Consider the following 20,360-nt stretch of genomic DNA (forward strand, 5'->3'; position numbering starts at 1 on the left):
TTTAAAAAAGCGAGAGTGTTTTTTTACTCGTACAAATTGACAGCTATGTAAAGATGCAAGAAAAGGTATTATTTTTTTTTGATACAAACCATCTACATATTAATACCTTTCAAACAAAAAAAAATTACCAAAATCGGACCAGCCAAACGCGAGTTTATCGGCCACACACACTAAACGAACTCATTTTTATATATAAGATTAATTATTTATTCAAAATTGCATATCAACTTTTTTTTGGAAAAATGTTAGAAAATTTTTATATATAAAAATTATTTTTTTAAAAACGACTCTAACGATTTTCGAAAATTTTTTTCTAAAAATTCCTTTTTATACTAGAAACAAAATCTCATACTTAGTTTTTTGTAAAAGATCATTTAAAACGGTATTTAATTATTTATAAAAACAGAGTTTATTTTTTTTGCACCACTAACGAAATTCCCTGAAAATATCAAATTTTAAATTTTCCCTTATTTTGTTCAATGAAAAACTTTAACATAAGAGTTACTTTTACCATAAGAGCAAGTACGTGCGACCCCAGTCGTGCAATTTATTTTTTATTCAATTCTAAATCAAGAGATTATATGTATTACACTATTTTTGTCTGTCTTTTTTAATTATATTCATGGTGTCACGCAAAACAAGTGCTTATAACTTGTGAAAGTTAAAGGTAAATAAATGCGCTCCCTAAAACTGATAATGGGATTTAAATAAAATTAAAGGGTCTTTAAACTTTAAATTAGAAGTAAAATGTATTTTTGTATTAGATTATGCTTTCTTAAGGTTCTTATGTTTTTACACTCAAATTCAAAAACTAAGAAAACACAAATTCTTAATTGAGTCGTTTATATTCAAAAAATAACAAGTCCTATTTGAATGCTTTAAATTAAGCCCACAAAAAGGTATGAGTTTTAAATTCAAGTGAAATAAGATCATTAAAATTAAAAATACTTTGATATTTAAGGATAATATTTCCATTTAAAATTTAGCTAAACTCGTTTGATAAAAAATAACATATTGTCATAAACATACATTAACATACAGGGTGGCTGATGAAAGCCGCTACAAAAAAAAGTTCAATAAATGAACTAATGAATCTGGTTATTTTTTTTTTATCCTGCAGATTGGTTTTTAGATTTAACAAAAATGCATAATAGATAAAGGATTATGTTTTCGTAGAATCGCTACAAACATTTCCCGATAAGCTCATATCCAGGATCTTACCATTCCGTTGGCCCCCCCAAATCGCTGGACTTTACTGCATCCGAATTTTTTTTGTGAGGTTATTTTAAACAGCAAAGCAAAACAAACAAATTTGAATGAACTAAAATAACCCATTCGGGAAATGTTTGCGGTTATCTTGCCTAAAATCTCCATAAATTTTTCTAAAATATTTTAAAACCGCACAATATTATATTTATGTGCTTTTATACTTCTATTTTAAAAAAACTGAAAAACACAAACTGAAAAAAAGTATGTGTGCTTGATTTTCAGCTAGTTTTCTGTTTTTTTTTTATCCTTAGTATATGCAAATCAAAATTTTGTGTCACTTCTGTTACATTTGTAACGCTCTCACGCATATTTTTAGGAATTACTTAACTTAAAGTAGTTTTTGTATTCAATAAATTTACGTTACAACTTTTAAAGGTACGACAGATCTAACTGATGAGCCCACTGTCCTACCTGAGCGAAACGTTTTTGGAGTTGAGGTCGCTTGGACTTTAAAATTGAGTTACGTTACGAGGGTAACATATTAAAACACAAGGAGATAAAAATGATAAAACTGCAGCACAAAACCGTCCCAATTCCATACTGGTTTTTTAAAAGTCTTATCACATATTGCATTCAGTGAATTTTGAACTGACAATTTTCTGGTGATGGTTTTTTGAGATTCTATAAAATGTAGTAACTGGCGAAAATTCACCTTAAAGTTTTATTATGCGATGCAAATATTTACTCAATACGATATTAAAATGAAGAACGTCTGTCTGTCAGTCTGTCTGTCTGTCTGTATAAGGAGCTACAGCCTAAACGGATGGACCGATTAATGTCAAACTTGGCATGTAGCGTTATTTGGCGACTCTCCAGAGGGGTTTTTGGAATTAATTTTTTGGACCAAAAATAACGGTACTTGTCATATACCGATTTTAGTAAAGTTGAAATTGCTCAAAAACGGCTCCAACGATTTTGTTTAAAAAATTCAAGTGTTAGTTTTAAGCTTAGGTCTATCTTTTAATGAAAAAATTTTTTTGAAAATCATTATTAATGGTACCTGCCATAGAACCGTTTTTTTCAAATCCAATTATCTCCGAAACTGCTTCCGAAACTTTTTGTGAAGAAGCATTTATATAATTTAAATATAAGCCAAAAATAAAATTTTTAAAAAAATAATTTTTGGATTTTTTAAAAAATTTTGGAAATTTTTTTTTGAAAAATCAAATTTTCGAAAACGGGACATTGATGTTTTAGATGTTGATTAGTGATTTCTACAAAATGGCATACCAATTTTATTTTAAAACTTTTTTTCCAAAAAAATTATTTATAAAAAATTAGTTTTTTAAAAAACGGCTCTAACGATTTTGAAAAGTTTTTTCCTAAAATTGCATCTTAATATATCAATCAAAACTGCATACTTGTTTTGGAGGGCAATTTGATTTCAGATTTTATTTTATTTTTAAAAAACACGAATTTTATTTATTTTTTCCAAATTTCTATATAAAAAGTCTTAAAAATTTAAGCAACTTAAACTCTAAGAGCAAGTTCGTGCGACCCAGTCGTGCATTTTATTTATATTTATACATATATGCGTATATAAAAAAATTAAATAGTTTTCAATCATGGAATTTGGTCAAACCAAACTAATCATTATTTTTGTGTCCAGTGTTCAACCAAAACAGACTCATCTTTTGTCCTATTTTTTTGATGGTGTTTGTTTTTAGTCAGAAGCAGAGGTTTCAATCGATTTGCCAAACGAATCAAATACAGTAATTTTATTTTATTTGTTTTTATTAAATAAATATCCATAAAAAAAAACTCATGCAATTTCATTCTTCTGCGGGGACCACTACAATGTGGATATTCTTCATATTTGTATACATTGCAGCCAAAAAATACAATAAACAAGAAACTCTACAAAAACAAAAAAAATTCTCTCACATTGTTTCTTTTTTTTGTATGGCCTGTCGGGTTTATTATTTCTGGTTTTAATATTTATAATTAACGAAATACTGATTTATTGTTGAAATAAAAAAAGAATGTAATTAAGAAGATTTGCAACAAAATAACAGATGGACTCTGTGATACACTGCGCGAGGCACACATTATAAATTAATATTGATTTTTGCTAATGGATTTGCATAAAATTTTATGATTAATAAAGTTAAAAACAATTTGCAGCCAATTATAGTATTAAAAATTTAAACCTCATCAAATAAAAAAAATTACTTTATTTTATTTTAATTCTTTAAATATTTTATTAAAGAGCATTCAAATAGTGAAAAAAATATCTGCATTAATGCATTTTTTTTTTTAGTATAAACAAAGAAAAAAAATTTAGCCTTCAAAATTCATATAAAAATGAAAAAAAATAAAATCATATTGTGAAACATTACAAAGGAACGCCCACACACTACCTCTAGTCTTCCATGTCATTTCACACAAGAATTTATAATAATAAAACATTCACAATTTGCAATACTCTTCCAACAGCATTCCATTCAAATTGCAAGAATAAACATTTACAACACTGTTAAAGTTAAATGATCGCTGCGTCAAATTAAATTTTATTGCGTGATAAAACGAAAGAGCACAATTAAATTGCAAGTTTTATTATTTATCTTTGTGGTGTAGGGATTGAAACATTCTTTCTAGGAGAATAAATATATGCATATTGTTGATAGACCATACTAGAATAATAGTGTGGTTATGTATACAAAAGCACTTATATGTAACTAAACAATGAATAAAATACAAGTTAAAGTTCCATATAAAAAAAAAAGTACGTATACGCCAGAGTGAACAGAAAAATCATTTAATTTATATTAACTCAATAATACCTATATAGCCTACTTATATCTTTAATATAACTACATTTGAGTAGGTTGACATAATAAATTCCAATCCTCTTCCTTGTTTAGTGAAAAATAATATCAAATATATCGAATTTCTGATCCACATCACATCAAATCATCAGGATCAACCGTCGCGACGGTCGCCATCGTCAGGGGGCGAAATGCTTTTAGAAAGTAATTATTATTATTTGCGAAATCTCTTCAAAGGTTTCGCACAAGTGCTTCTTGTGTGCACAGCATAATTTGTTGCCTTTGGTGTTAACTTTTGCTGTTTGTTTTGTGTATATAGCCCAGGAATGATGGAATAGAAAGAGGATTTGAACAAAAAGTGAAAAAAAAAAAAATCGATTTGAGCACTGGGAAAATACTATTTAAAGGACAACTAAAGGTATATTGACTTGTTCATTTATATACGAAGTACAACGTAGGTGTATCTGTATATAGATGGTGAACAATATTCTATTGACGCACTAATACTTTATATATACGTTGGCGTTATGTTAACTGAATAGCAATGTCAGCTTAGAGGGCTAGTATAAACTTTTTGAAACGTGTTGTATACCTATATAAAAGTTAAGCATTTAAGTGCTTTACAAAAATGTTGAAGAGAAATAGAGATTAAGGATTAAACTGACGAATTAAGGACAATTTGTTGGAAGTTGTCTGAGAGTTGAATATAAATACTTTAAAGATTCAAAGTGAATTTTTAAGAAGATGGGATTAATACACTTAGTACTTAGTTGTAACCTTAGCTAGTTTTATAACATTAGGTAACTAAGATATCATTTTACCCATGATTCTGACTAAAAACAAATAACAACACAAATGTAGGGCAAATTATAAGCCAGTTTTTTTGTAACGAAAAGGTAAACAAAACTGCATGAAAGATAACTATTATTGATTTTTGTTTAAAAATGTAAATATAAAATTACGGCTGTAAAAAAACACGTATACACCACTGTGTCCCAATCAGAAAATAAAAATCACAAAACAAGTATGTGCTTGGTAGTACATGCATAGCTAAAGTTTTTATTAATATAACAAAAGCTCAGTATGTGCACACTGCAAATTCCAATCCTCTTATTAAAAAAGAATATAATAAAAATATCCAATGTGATTGCTTTAAGATAAACTCTTTGAAATAAGTTGGTCACTTTTGAACTTAAACTGTATCTACAGATATCAGAAATTGTTGAGTTTTCTGCAAATTGAACGGTTAAAAATACTGTCGTTGTTTTTAATACAACTTTTGGAATTAAGCCTTTTTTAAAACAAAAATTACACTGGTCGACAAAATTAAAATTTTTTTTGTTACAGTAACCAAGATATACTTTTCTATATGTTTTTTGAGTACTGAGCTTGAATCCGAAGTCAGAAAAATTCTATCACATTATGTTTTTGAAATAATCCTGTTAGAAAATCAAAAATGCCGCTTTTTACCAATTTTCGAGGTTATTTCTTATAGTGTTTGGTTATTTGTTTTAAGTAAATTTGTAACGATTTAAATCTTTTAAATATCTATTTTCTTCATCAAGAAATCCCAAGTTGAAATCGGATTCGAGCTCAGAACCCAAAAACCCTATAGAAAAGTACATATATCTTGGTGTCTGCAACAAGAACCTTGTTGACCAGTGTTATTAGTTTTTAATATTTCGATATTATTACACAGTTTTTTAATAATTTTTACTTGCTCTATGGGACAAGTATTGGTTTCGTTTTCGTGTAGAAAAAAAAATCGAGGTTTTAATCAAAAACAACATTACGATGATGGAGAAGATCAAAAAAGTGGTTTTCGTCATGCCGTCCGTCGCACAGTGGATCGAAACTGTGAAAAAGTGGTCATGGGGCTGTAACTTTTGATTTAATGGAGGGATTTTAAAACGGTTTTCGCTGTTTTGCTTCTTGAAAATCATACAATTAAATTCAGCCGGAAAAAAGGCCAAAATTTTCTTAATTCTTCAAAATTTTGACCTGAAATATCTGATAAGAAAAAAAAAAAATACCAAATCCTTATTTAATCACGAAGAAAAGTATGATTTTACTTTGTTGACTCATTCCTTAATTCCAAAAAACGTTTACTTACTTTAAGATTCATTCAAAGTTCTGAAAACTTCTACAAAAAAAAATTCTTCTGAACAAAAAATAGTTAAAAATTGATTTTCCTGTAAAAGTATGTTTTATTTGGAATTATTATTAAAAATATCAACATAAATATTTTTAAGAAAATCATAATTTAAAAAATTAAAAAAAAAAAAAGTAATTCAATGGTAAATTAAGATTTAAAAAAATTCAATAAAAAAGTAAATTATGAATTCAATAAAAAATAAAAAAAAAAAAAAACAAAATATGGAATAAACAAAGGTATTTTTCACAAATTAAGTTAAGTTTTCTTCAAAGAAAACTAAATATTATTTTCCACGATTTCAACGGGAACACAAAGTAATTTCAAAACCTCGTCTGGAAGTTCATTTTTTTTACTACTTGTAAGGCAAGGTGATAAGAATGTAATGTAAGGATCAGAAAGTATAAGCAAATTGTTTAATAAGTCTTCGTTGGTAACAATCCTGTTCATTTTTCGAGTAGAATTCTCAGGAATTCTACGAAATTCTTTATGTTTTGCTTCTGAAGCTTCTTCTGAAAGCTTTCCGATGGGAAGCAAAGCATGCCTGATTATGTCGGCTCCATGGACTAGAATTTTGTGGACTGTGGGAGGCATAAAATACCAAGGGTATTCGGATACATACATTTCAGCTGTTTCATAAGCAAAAGTTTGAAACTCATCTGCATTTATATCTTCGCCAGATGCCATTGTTATCAAAAGTATATTAATTCTTTGAATAAGAATAATATTTAAACCAGTGATGTTCGAAACTATGTCTGCGTTGCAAAAAAATTTTCTGGCGGTATTGCCATCATTTGTCGTTCCTTTGCCTTGCTTCACAACATCCACAAGTAGCCCAAGCCTTGATCGCAGTTTTTCTTGAATATCTTTTTTCTGAATAGCTTTCATCGCTTTGTGCTCTTCAGTTTTTGCACACCAATTTTTAAATCCTAAATTATAAGAAACATGCAGAAGCCATTCCATGCACCTTATCCATGCATGTAAGGGCGAAATACCAAATTTGAAAAATTCTTCATTTTTTTCTTTTTTGCATGCAATTTTCAAGTCGTTCATCTCACTTGACTTAGCTTGACAAATGTAACAGCGCTGAGATGATGAATTATTGGCAATACTGTTACAGATTTTGCCGTCAATCATGGTTAGCAGCATTTTGTGTTTAATTTTAAAAGAATCAACTAATGTTGGCAAAAGATTATCAATTAAATTTTGAATCTCTCTATTTTCTTTTTGAATCAAGCTTTCTGTCTCTTTTTCAAATCGAAACCTTACTGGCCTACAGTAGCGGGTTGAAGAGGGTTTAGGATTTTCCCATAGAACAGTTTTATCTTCTTCACTGTAAAGTTTTATCGGCACCAAACTAGTCATAAAAACTGATGAATCATTAGAATTTTCAGAAGAAAACTTCTGTTTATAAAGACTTTGGCCCGATGCTCCATCGAACCCCCATTTAGTGATTAAACAAAGGTCATTGGTTTGCAGATTTGAAATTTGAATGCATTTAAATAAACTTTTTGTTGTTTGGTTTAGTAGAGCCTGCATATCAACTGTAGCACTAATCTCATCGATTAAAATACTGGATTTAGGTGGATAATATTCCTGTTTTGTTTTCTGTAATGCGTAATAAGATGGATATAAATCCACTCCATGTTCTTGTGCACATTTTTTTAATTCAATATATTGCGCTTTACTAAGGCCTAGTGTTACGAACAGTGCTAGCGCTTTTTCGTTCGAAATAATAGAACCTTTAGGATTTTGGTTAATGCAGAACTCATATATTTGCTTTGAATTTTCTGGATTTTTAATTAAAAAATCGATTACCTTTGAAGCATCAAGGTTTCCTTCCGCTTTGAGCTTCATTTTTGAGGCATAAAGCAGCTCGTTACTGCCAAGACTTTCCCGAATTGATTGCGTTCTTTTTCTTTTTTGGCGTTCACCTAAGCTGTTGAAATCCGTAGATATAATTGAAGAGGTTGATGGGTCAGTCCCAGTTCTAAAATCTTCTTGGTTGAATTTAGTCTCAAGCCATTTTTTGTTTCTTTTAAGAAACCTTACTTTGTTATAGCTACATTCTAAAAATTTTGTTCTCAAATTAACGCAAAACTTACGGAAAAATTCACTCAAGTGAAGTTTGCTGCCCACAAATTTTGTATTGCTTTTCGATAAAACATAATCAATCAAATATTTATGATCACTTAGATCCCGACCGTTTTCTTTTAACACGTTAAAAAAATCTTCGTAACTATGTTGCACCATTTTCACACACTTTTCCGGTTTGGGTTTTTTCACTTAAATAAAAATGATCTAGACTAAGTGTTTAGTAAATCTTCACTAACTAACAAAGAGAGCAAAAAATAACAGTTATATAGAAAGCAAAATCTTTTCTTTCTCATTTAATTTTCTTGTTAGAACAGTTTCATATGAGATAAGGAGAAAACATGTACGTAAAACTTTCTAAAAGACAATAACTAATAACAAAGCGTGTTCCTTTCTCCCCATCCCCCTTTTGCCCTCATCTTCCATCTTTAAATCAGAGATGAATACTTGCTTCATATGTAGTATTTCAAATACATTTCTTTTTTGTATGTCATCTTTAAATAATTTTAATAGATTATTGTATGGACTAGGTATAATAATATCCCCCAGGGGAAAATCTGAATGATGTTAAATCAAATAGTTCTTATATCCTTCATGAAAATCATAATTTAATACTTACTACCTTTAACTTTAAGAAAACCTAAAAATTTAATTTAATATTTTGTTTTTGAATTTATTGGTCAAGCTCCTTTACGTTATGTATTCACTAGTTATATTGCTTTAAACTACCCCATGCTACTTTCAGCTAGCCAAATAACACCAACATTCCCCTTTGCAGATTGGAAAAAAATACTACCTAAAGGGTAAAATTTACAAAGATGGTGCTCTAAAAAACGGGGTCGGATTCGGTCGGATCCAAAATTTTAAAAATATTACACACAAACTATTAAGCTTTCATTCTAGACTACTTAGAAAGCTTGCATATGTAAGCATTTTTTTAAAAGCGTTTTTAAAGTTGAGAGAAATTTTCAAAAAGGGTTATAGAAAAACGTGTTTCAGAATTATTTAGAAATATAATTTTAAGATTTTTTTCTTAAATATATATTTTAGATATCAGTATCTTATCAAAAAAATTTACTTCAAGAAGATATCTTAAAAAATGAGAAAGATATAAGAGTATGAAAATTTCTAAGAAAAACATCATTTTTTTTCTTCTGAAAAAGTCCCCACTTGAGACTCTGTATCTTGGAAACCACAGCGTTTTGATAAAAACAACTTGCGGATTATGAAAGAAGGGACAATTATCTGTGCAATCCAAAAAAAAAATCGTTCCATAAACTAAAAAAAAAAAATGACCCCATGACCGGAATTTTGTACTAGACGATCCACTGTGCGTCGGTCTGTGCGTCCGTACGTCTGTACGTCTGTGCGTCCATCTGTACATCGAGCTAGGGCCTAAACGGAAGGATGGATTTGCTTGAAACTTGGTACAGATGCTTTTTAGGTTATTCCCTAGGACTGTTTTTTTTATTTTTTTAATATCTCCTTTTTAACGCATATCTCCCATATAACGTTTTCGAGGTATTGCAACTTTCTCGAAAACGGCTCTAACGATTTTGATTAAATTTGGTATACGTAATAGACTTATTGATTCTTACAAAACTGCGTTTTTAGTTTTTCTCAAAAAATGCGGAGAACGGAAATATGGCGTTGCCGTTTTTCAAAAATTGACATGTTTTTTAAGTTCATATATTTCATCAAAGCATAAGTCAATTTTATTCAAAATTTACAGACATCATAGGTATTGAAGTGTAAAATGTAAAAAAAAATTAAAAAATTTTTTTTTAAAAAAATATTTTAAAAATTGAATTTTTTTAACTTTCGATTTTTTTTTTTTTTGGTTTTTATTTTTTTTTCTATACAAAATCTTAAATTTCCAATAGACATTTAAGATAAAGATACTTTGAACTACAAGAGCAAGTACGTGCGACCCAGTCGTGCATTTTATTTTTTAATAATTTCAAATACAAGAAATTAAAATGTATTAGTTTTAATTACAAAACATTAAAATGTAATCAAAAGTATTGAAATATGAATACGAAAATTTGAATTGAAAACTAATTCCTTTGCGCCTAAATTAAACCTTAATCGGTTAAGAGTTGAAATCAAATACGCGTCTTCTTTTTTTTTAATACAAGAAAATACATTTTTAACCATACTCTAATAAAAACGTAAACGAAAATGGAAGCCATTTTAAAAAGGAAAAACAAAAATTTTGTGTGTGGATTTTGGGTAAACTTTTTTTGATAACAAATCTAAATTCGCACTATTTTGAAGGCGCTTTATGTTTTTTCTTAGTAAAATGTATGAATTACTGACAAAATTTGTTCGGCAATAAGAATTCACTTCACATAGTTTGGGAAATAAAATGCACGACGGGGGTCGCACGTACTTGCTCATGCAGTTCAAAGCACTTGTATGTTATTTTACTTGTAGATTTCAAAAGCTGGATCTAAATTAAAAAAAAATTGATATTGGGGAAGAGCCGACATTTAGGTCAAAATTTTGTTAAATGAAAAAAATATTATTGGTTATTTGACTTTTTTGAGAAAAACTAAAACTGAAGTTTTATTGCCACTGCTTTAAATATTACGTATACAAAGTTTAATCAAAATCGTTAGAGCCGTTTTCGAGAAATTCGTAACATCGTATATTTTTGTATGGGAGGTATACGTTCTAAACGAGATATAAAAAAACAAAAAAAAAACCAACTTTCAGAATTCCATAAAAATCATCTGTACCAAATTTTAAGAAAAACCATCCACCCGTTTAGGCTGTGGAAATGTGTACAGATGGACGCACAGACGCACGGACGGAATTGCGGGACCCAATTTTTCGGAATTCTCCATCATCGTAATGTTGTTTTTGATTAAAACCTCAAATTTTTTTTTCTACACGAAACCAAACTTGCCCTATAGAGCAAGTAAAAATAAAAGAGATAATAAAATCATCATTATTATATTTATGATGAGTAACCACTTTTTAGAAATGTTTTGTTTTATTTTAAAGAAAGAAAATACTTTAAATAATACAAAATAATAAAACGAAAAAGAAAGAATAAATAATAAACTGAAACTTAAAATTAAGGAAAACGTCCTTGATTTTTAATACAAATTTCAATAAATTTTGTAATAGACTTAAAAAAATAATACAATCAAATTATACATTCAAATACAATTTTAGTGTTGCCTCAAATGTAACTCAAATTTTGTAGAATCTACAAACCGTGTATTATTTTTAAATTTTTATTTTTTGTCGGTTTTTCAAGATAAAAGTTCACATTGAAATGATAAGTAGTTCACATTAATTTAACAGAATTTAAGCGGAATCCACTTATTTTCGAAGGAGATTGCATTGTTTTAAGTTAAAGTGATGGGATTTAAGGTGGAAATTATCTTATTTTAAGGTGGTTAAACCTCAGTCCTAGGAGCGAATTACCTCACTCGTGTAGTATCTTATAATTCCCACTTAAAATTTGTAGACTTTGATAGTTTGTATGTACTTTCCAATTAAATTTGGCACCAGTCAATAAAAACTTGCAACAAGGTAAAAGGCCTGAACGCATTTAATAGAAACTATACGCTGCATTTACATATTAAAGAAATAGAAAACATTCTGACAGTTGTGTCAGTCATATAAATGAAGTTTCTTATCAAATACGTTCCAGGTTTTAACAAAATCTAAACAATGGTTATACTTAGCTAGAAACCTTAAACTAATGTAAAAAATAAATCAACAGATGATGTCCCATTTTTTTTTTGTCAAAGCCCTTCTTTTCTATCCAAAAATCTTTTGATCTTCTCAGGTCATAGTGCCTTTAGATGCTTATGGAGAGAAATTTACATGCTTAGAGCATACCTAGTCACATATTCGGTTTTAAATAATTGCAATGAATAAACCTCTTCAGTATCTCATCCAGACAGGAGGAGGATAGAAAGCAAATATTACACGAAAGAAGCCATAAAAAGCTTTGACATTTTTTCCTTTCTAGTTTTTTTTTTTTTTTGTATTCTATATCTCATTCAAAAACTGTTCTCAGAAGTGTTTCTTTCTAGGGTTACTCTTTCAGACGGTAAACCAATATGGTTGGGATTATATTTTTTTTTTTTACTAGAGTTTTCTTAAACCTTAAGCTGAACACAAAAAAAAAACGGTTTTTTTTTTGTTCAAGGATTAAACTGTCTGAAGTGTCTGACGATAGAAGAAGAAAATAAAAACGTTAAAACGTGAGATTATCTCACCGAATTTACGTGGACTTTGGATTTGTGTGAATGTCTGATAGACAACATTTACGAGTATGTATTTACATGATAACAGCTTTTTTTTTGTGTGTTTTTTTCTATTCTACCTTAGGCCAATTGAAAAAAGTTTGTGCGTATTTAATGTTAAGGCCCACTTAGATACCACCCACCGCATTTAATTTTACCACCTGCCATCTGGCCTGGGTGACATCTGCCAAACGTGGTTCATTAAAAATGGTGTTCAACCATTTTAACCACAAAGTATATAATTTTGGAAAGACAAAACATGTAGTATGTATAGGTGCTTTTAATTATTTTCCCCTTGGTTATGCAATAATAATTAAAATGAAATAATTAGACAAATTCAGGTGGTTTTTCGTGTTTATTATGTAATTTTTTGGGAGAAAAAAAGTATAGATTATCCCAAAAATTGTGATATGAAATATTTGAGTAAACAAAAATATGTGTAAACATGATATTAGGGAATTTGTTTTTTGATGGAAAATATAAATTAAAATGAAATTCTATACCACAAGGAATTTCATAATTATTTTGTATTTTTTTGTTGTTGTACATTCAACCTATATTTTTGTTACAATTTTATGGAAAAAGCAAAATGCTGTTAAGAATTTTGCTTAAAGTTTTTATTGGCTTCTTTAAATTCTCTTAATAGCACTTAAATTTGGAAACAAACAAGTGGATATCCCACAGTTGAATTGAGTTTTTTAAGCACTTAGCAGTGTTAATAAAATATTTTAAAGCATTTAAATGTTTAGTGAAAATAAGTTTGAATAAGTAAAACTCCTAACCACCTGTTTGACCCGAAAATGGTCCATTTTTTATTTATAAGAAGTTGCCATAGCTTCTTATAAATTCTGGTGTAATGCATGTTGATGTTTATATGTATATACAGAGCCCGAAAACTTTAAGATCTTTTCTATCAATAGTCCAGAGCATAATTTGACCCAGCAGTTTGTACCACCTCCAATTTTTGTTTGCTCATTCGATAGAGCATTGGCTGAATATCATTACCATGATTTTTCGCACTCGTGAAATTCACCTTTCGGCCGCCATCTTGGATTCTACTAAAAGGTGGTGTATAAAAGTTGTGTATACAAAAAACGCAGACAGTTAAATTTCACGTCTTTTATTTTAAGAACACTTTTTCGACATTCTGAATATTAAAAATGTTAAAAGCCAAAAAAAGTAAGTTTAAAGTTTTGAGCAGAGACCAGAAATAACAGTCAACCTTTATTTTCAATCGGTTTCTCTCTGAGAGTTACCACATTACTTTAAATAGTTTCGGTTAAGGTTTGAGACAAGCACAACCAATGCAATTTCGAATATTTCAGGAGACCGATGTTTTAAAGTCTAGGTCAAAGCGTTCAGCTTCCAGAAGCGTTTTCGCCCGCCCAACTTCAAACGGCTATATCTCGGAATTTTGATAAATGATGCCAGTGGAGACTCTAACCTACATTTGGGTACAACTCCTATCCCTGTAGGTGCACGCGTTCTCAAACCGGAAGAACTTAAAGGTAAAAAAAAAGTTAAGCCCGATTCTGAAAAAATAGGCATGATGTGGCGGTTTAACATGGAAGATGATTTTTTAAAAATCTGACAATGTGCAAAGCGTAGGCCCATGACACAAGCTATCATTTGGCACCGCTCCCAAAAATTGCTCTCAAGCGGCTTAGCTTCCAGGAGCCTTGAAGTATTCGGGGATTTTTCAAAAAAAAAATTTTTACCCCAACTCTCAAGCGCGATTTTCTCGGAATTTAAAAAAAAAAATCCAAAAACCCGATTATACCACTATCGGGTAGCTGAGAATATAAGCTTTCATATAGCACCACTCCCATGTCTCTAGGAATTGATACATTTGCAGATGAGATCTATTTTTTTCTCTCAGCGATAAATCTCACTGGTTGACCGAAAGATAAAAAAATACAAAATAAAGGTTTCTCTCAGACCTTGACCGAAATTTTTCTTTTTTAAAAATAAAGGTTATTTTATGACCTTTATTGAAAATAGCGACAAATAAGAGTTATTAAGGAACTTTTCAAAAGTTTGAGATTTATTTCTGATCTCTGGTTTTGAGCCCTTTTTATAAAAATTATGAAAAAATCTTTCGAGAAAAGATTGTTCACCTTAAAATTCTCTACAACTCTGCTATACAAGAAGAGCTAAAAGTTGTTTTTAAGGTAAATGTTGTTTTTAAAGTCTATGTAGCTTAACTTTGCCAGTATCAAAACTCCCAACTATATACATATACTGACTTCCAGTTAATGGTAAGAGGTAAAAAAAATATCATGAACAACATCGTCTCATCATCATAAAATAAGATGATGCCCGCCTTGAATCCCACCTTCTTAAATCAATACAATTTCTGCTTAAAATAAGTGGAATCCGCTTAAATTCTGTTAATTTGAAATTGAATTTCACTTCTTTGAATATGAAGTAAAAAACCGACAAAAAATAAAAATTTTAAAAATTATCGTCAGACTTCGGCTTTAGTTGCAGTTTATCAAACATATTTGCAACAACAAGGCACTTCCTAGTGACTCAACAGCTATCGGTTCGATTCCCAGTGGCTGTCGGTTTTTTTTTTTAATTAAAATGCTTCCACATAAAAATAAGATAATTTTCCGCTTAAATTAAGTGGATTTAGTTTAAATTTGCGCATTCAAGAAATTAAGAAGATTTATCCGCTTAATTTAAGATTTCAACTGGAGTTGAGTTCAGCTCAGTTATACCAAAACTAAGCTAGGAGGGCTTTAAACCCATGATTCAGTTGATCTTTTATAGGGTTTGAATTAAGCTTTGAACCTGTGATAAGACCAAAATAAGCGCTGTTCTTTATGATTCTCTGATAGTATATGAAGATTGTTTAAATAGTCTTTAAATACCACTATACCACTGTTATATCTTTGTCGCTGAATAATAAAGTAGCGTTTTTCCTGATTTATAAGTATTTGATAGATTTTTTTTTCAAATAACAGTACTTAAGGCTTTGCACTGTTTTATTTTATCTTTATCTCGCTAGCTAGTTGAGAAATTTTTTTCTCCTTCAGAATCAACAAATCTCGCTTACAACTTATAATTTTAACTACTTAAAATTTTATAAATCTTTTAATCAACTAAATAAATGTATTTTTATTTTTTAACATTTCAGTCGTTATTTGAACTAGAACTGGCTGGCTGCAACGAGGTTACCGAAGCTGGACTCTGGGCATGCCTCACCCCGCGTATTGTCTCGCTATCATTAGCGGATTGTATAAATATTGCTGATGAAGCTGTTGGTGCGGTAGCCCAACTTCTGCCATCTCTTTATGAGTTTTCATTACAAGTACGTATCAAATAGTTCTGTTTGTTTTGTTTTCCTGTTTAGAAACTCATTCCATATAAAAAAAAATGCCAAACAAAAATGTTAAACTTTCTTAGGCCTACCATGTGACTGATGCCGCTCTAGGATATTTCTCACCAAAGCAAAGTCATAGCCTAAGTATATTACGCCTGCAATCATGCTGGGAACTTACCAACCATGGTATTGTTAATATTGGTAAGTAGAACACACACATACAAAACTTTCAGTAGGTAATTTAATTAAAGTCAGAATTTATTTTACTGTAATTAATCACAAAAAGAATGAATGAAAGAAGAAAAAAAAGATGAATTCTAAGAATATTCAAACCATAGCACCCTTAAGCTAGAAAAATCTAAACACACACAAAAACCCTCTCAAAATATACAACATTTCGACCTGGAAACCTCAATAACGATTTCTATTTCTATATGCGCCCTCTGTGTGTGAATGATAACTGTTTTTTTTTTTAGATTTTTTATATCACATTTACCATAAGGTACGTTATTACATGTGTACATTTTATGTATGTCTCTGTATAAAGCTAACAAGATTTCATCCATATTCTTGAAATAATGACTATAAGTTGTAAGCCCTCTGGCGGCAGCAGCGGGCAGATATAGAAATTGAGTTATGGATTTGTTAATCAATATAAGAACCTAGCTACTCTGGGTAATCGTGTCTAAATTTATACGAATATATTTGTACGAATGAATCACTTCGTTAAACATTTATTTTTATTGAATTTGACATCAAGTTAAGTGAGAAAAGTCGGTTTTTGGGAAATATAATTAAGTGTGGGTTTTATTGGGTTGAGTTGAGTTGAGGGATTACGTCAATTTTATGGTAGGAATATTAATTTTACTTTTACACACAAATTTCCATAGGTATTAAATTGAAATTGTATAAATAGAGTTTAAAGAAAAAGTTTTGCCTTACGTAGAGTATTGAAATAGAGAGTTTTTAATCACATACATACATTTTACACAGTTTATCCTTGTAACGAAGTCACTTTAAAGGAGAACATAGGTAAGAACTTGTATACATAAAAGTTTTGTCATTTTCGTTAATTAGGCCATATGTCAATTGGGTTAAAATTGCGTTAAATTTGATCCCTAATTTAATTGCTGATACAAATGTGTAGGTTTTATATGTGATTGTATGTGTATGACAGAAATTCAATTAGGGATCAAGATAAAATAAAATTTTAATGTAATTGACAGACGGTATATTAGTTTCCTTTGTTAATGTTAGAGAGAAATTTTATCTTTACGTTAATTTTATTTGACTTTATTGAGTCTTACATCATCATTGAATAAAAGAAAATATTAAATTATTGTGCGATAGTAATTTAGTGATGCTGAAAGAGTCATACGTCATCTACCAGGAATTATATTATGTATGCAGAATAATATTATATTTTTTTCTATAAAAAGTCGTTATTTTTAAATATTTCGAACTTTAAATTAATCTAATAGCCAACAAATAGCTTTTCATCTAAAATGGTTTATTGATCGAATTTCAAAAGTGTTGTTGATTTTTTTTTATTTACATTTATTTATTTTCGACGATGAACATTTTCGAATCTGAGGTCAAACTTTTGTCCGGAGGCTTCTTTAGCCAGATTTATTACTTTTCTTTATTTATTCATATGAACAGAATGTTTCTAAATAGAGTTTCCAAATAAGAGTGTCGAAAAGAGATACCTACCTCGGGAGTAAATTTTCCTTTTTTTTGATCTTCTTTATGTTCTCTATTTTGTTAAAATTGACAGTGTGATTTTTTATTTCATTTTGTTCTGGCTTGATTTTTCACTCGATGATGGTTTAAACATCTCCACTTTATTTATGAAGAAACATGCAGCGGAATTCCTTTAGAATAATTTTCGGTTCCCCTAAATCGTTACACTTTTTCAGTGATAAACTATTTCTATAATTTGGTCCTAGTTTTCTCCACTCCTTGTTAAATTGTTTTTCCTGTGTTTTTGTAAAATTCGATGTTTGTTTTGCCCCTATCTGTTGAACGAGAAACTTGGGCCAATTTTGCTTCTATAAAACTATACAAGAATTATAGTTAGCTACTTTAAAGCTTTACATGATCTACAGTACTATTTGTAAAGTTTTTTTTAGAACTAGTCAGGTTCCTTATGGGGTTCATTGGTAATTTTAAATATTTTGAATATGTTTCTCTGTGAACTGTCAAGAGATTATTGACTTTTTTTCCCCGCTTCTCTTGAAATTGTGCTTTTGTATTTCCCTTATCTTTTTGGGCCTTTTTTTCTTTCTGTTGGACCTCTTAGTCTTATTGGGCCTGATGAGTCTCTTGGTCCTATCGGGTTTTTTTTTCTTTACTCGTCGAGATTATTTCCCAAGCCTGTTTTCTTTGCTATTTAAATAGAATGTTGTTATTCCATGTTCATTTGTACTCTGGCCTTTCTACATTTTTTAATAGATCTTAAAACTATTTTTGTATGCTTATTATCAGATGTTATTACCTGCTTTTTCTAGAGATTGTTATTCCTTTCATTTCATTTTTGCAAAATTATGGGTTAATTTTTCCTATCCTTTTGAGAGTTCTTCAGCTTTTTTATTGCCTATCATTTGTGAGATCATAGGTCAATTCCTCCAAGTCTTGTGAGATTTTGGACCTGTTTGCTCTACTCATTTGAAATACTAATGAAATTTTTTTTCCAAAAATCATTGTCCGATTCAAGCTACTCCAAGGCTAAAACTTCGAAGCCGTAACGAAGCGGATGGACATGCGCCTTCAATATCTGAGTCCAATAAACCTTTGTAAGTAAAAAATCCGAGATTCGCTCTAAAGCAGGAAATGTGCAGGAGAGCTTTTTTCGGTGGGTTAAAAAAAATACGTTGAAAATAATTTAGTTTTGGGTAACTACGTAGTTCTCGTTGTTATAATCACTATAATCAATAAAGTCGCTTTGGTTAAATTAAATTGTTTAATAAAACCATTTTAGAAGGTTATTTTAACCCACCAAATTGTTTATATTGATCTAGAAACTCTGTTAAAATTTGAGATTTTAGTAAAATTTAACCAAGATAGTGCGTAAAATTAAACAATTTTAAATAACGACTAACTCGTGTAATTTTAACCCAGGTTAGTTTTCAGGTGCTATATTAGCAAACTCCCTGTGTTAATAATTTACAACGAGTTTAACGTTCTTTTAAAACCGATCATTTTTCTGGGTGAGGACGAGTTAACGTCTCACACTCTTAATTTCTTTTCTTATCGAGAAGAAATTTTGTAGAGGATTGCATTATTCTACTCGAAAATAAACAGAAAACAAAACGATTTTATTTATAAATCTTACCCATAGCAAAATTGAACACATTTAGAAAAAAAAAAAAAAAAATATGTTAATATACTTCCTTAATGAAGAACGTATTGCACTTGTCAACATAATTATCTTCAACAAACTATAAGCTTATTAGGAAATATACATCTTGTATACCTGTGCAAAAATAAATTAAAGACATCATATTCTCTAAATGTTATCTTAATTCATTTAACAGCTCTTATAAATGTGCCAAAACAATGAACAAATAAATACAACAAATCATTGACAAGACTAAAAAAAATAAACAAAAGATCCTATAAGAAAACAAATCAAGTGCATTGCCAAAATTCTGATAAACAAAAAAAGAAATTTAAAAAAAGAAAGAAAAAAAACGTCTAGTTGGATTTTAAGGCCAAGATCAACAAACACTATTTTTTTTGTTTTTTTTTTCTATACAAAACCAATTCAACGATGAACCGCATTAAGTAATAGATTTAACATTTGGCAGAAATTGAAAAGAAAAAAAATAAATAAGTTCTTTCGAAATTTTCGACATTTACGTAAAGATATTCATCTTCGAACAGAAAACATGAAGCTTAACTCGTATTGAGGTACAAGTTTTAAAAAATCGATTTTCTTACCCCAGATGATGCCACACACGTTTTGCGGGCCAAATGACGTAATATATATTCGAATCAAGAAAAATATACGTGACCCACATTCTCAAGCTATTAATCACCATCAGGAATCATTTATTTACCTGTGTGTGCTAATAGGCTACAACTACAGCAGCTACTACCTACTTGAAAGTGCATCGTTGATATTGGGGCAAAATTGAAATGTGCTCAAGGAATAGAGTGACACATTGCAGTGTGTTGGTTGGACGAAACGAATAAATGACAGGTGAAATAGGTGGTTTGGTGTTGATTCTTTTAGTGTCATCGTGTTAACTGATTTATTAATTTTAATTTTAATAATAAATCAAGACACTCATTTTGTATTATCTGTGAAATTAAAAATTTATTTTCTTAATTAAATATTTTTCTTTGGGTTGTATTCAATATATTTATGAACTAGTGTTTAAGATCACAAGTGACATTATAACACAGAAAAACGTTGTAGTGTCATTTTATACACTTGGATTATTTACAAAGATGTTATGTGAAGTGTCAATTTGACA

At 29.6% G+C, this 20,360-nt stretch overlaps 1 protein-coding gene across 1 annotated transcript in view; it reads left to right on the top strand.

Moving 5' to 3' along the window:
- The window catches only part of LOC129919135 (F-box/LRR-repeat protein 16), an 85,302-nt gene that overhangs the window by 29,268 nt on the left and 35,674 nt on the right, over positions 1-20,360 (top strand). The window contains exons 3-4 of the mRNA XM_055999984.1: positions 15,694-15,867; positions 15,963-16,080. Of these exons, the coding sequence (XP_055855959.1) occupies positions 15,694-15,867; positions 15,963-16,080 (292 nt within the window). The remainder of the gene's footprint in view (positions 1-15,693; positions 15,868-15,962; positions 16,081-20,360) is intronic.

This window comes from Episyrphus balteatus, chromosome 4 (assembly GCF_945859705.1).
Source record: "Episyrphus balteatus chromosome 4, idEpiBalt1.1, whole genome shotgun sequence".
Lineage (NCBI taxonomy): Eukaryota > Metazoa > Arthropoda > Insecta > Diptera > Syrphidae > Episyrphus > Episyrphus balteatus.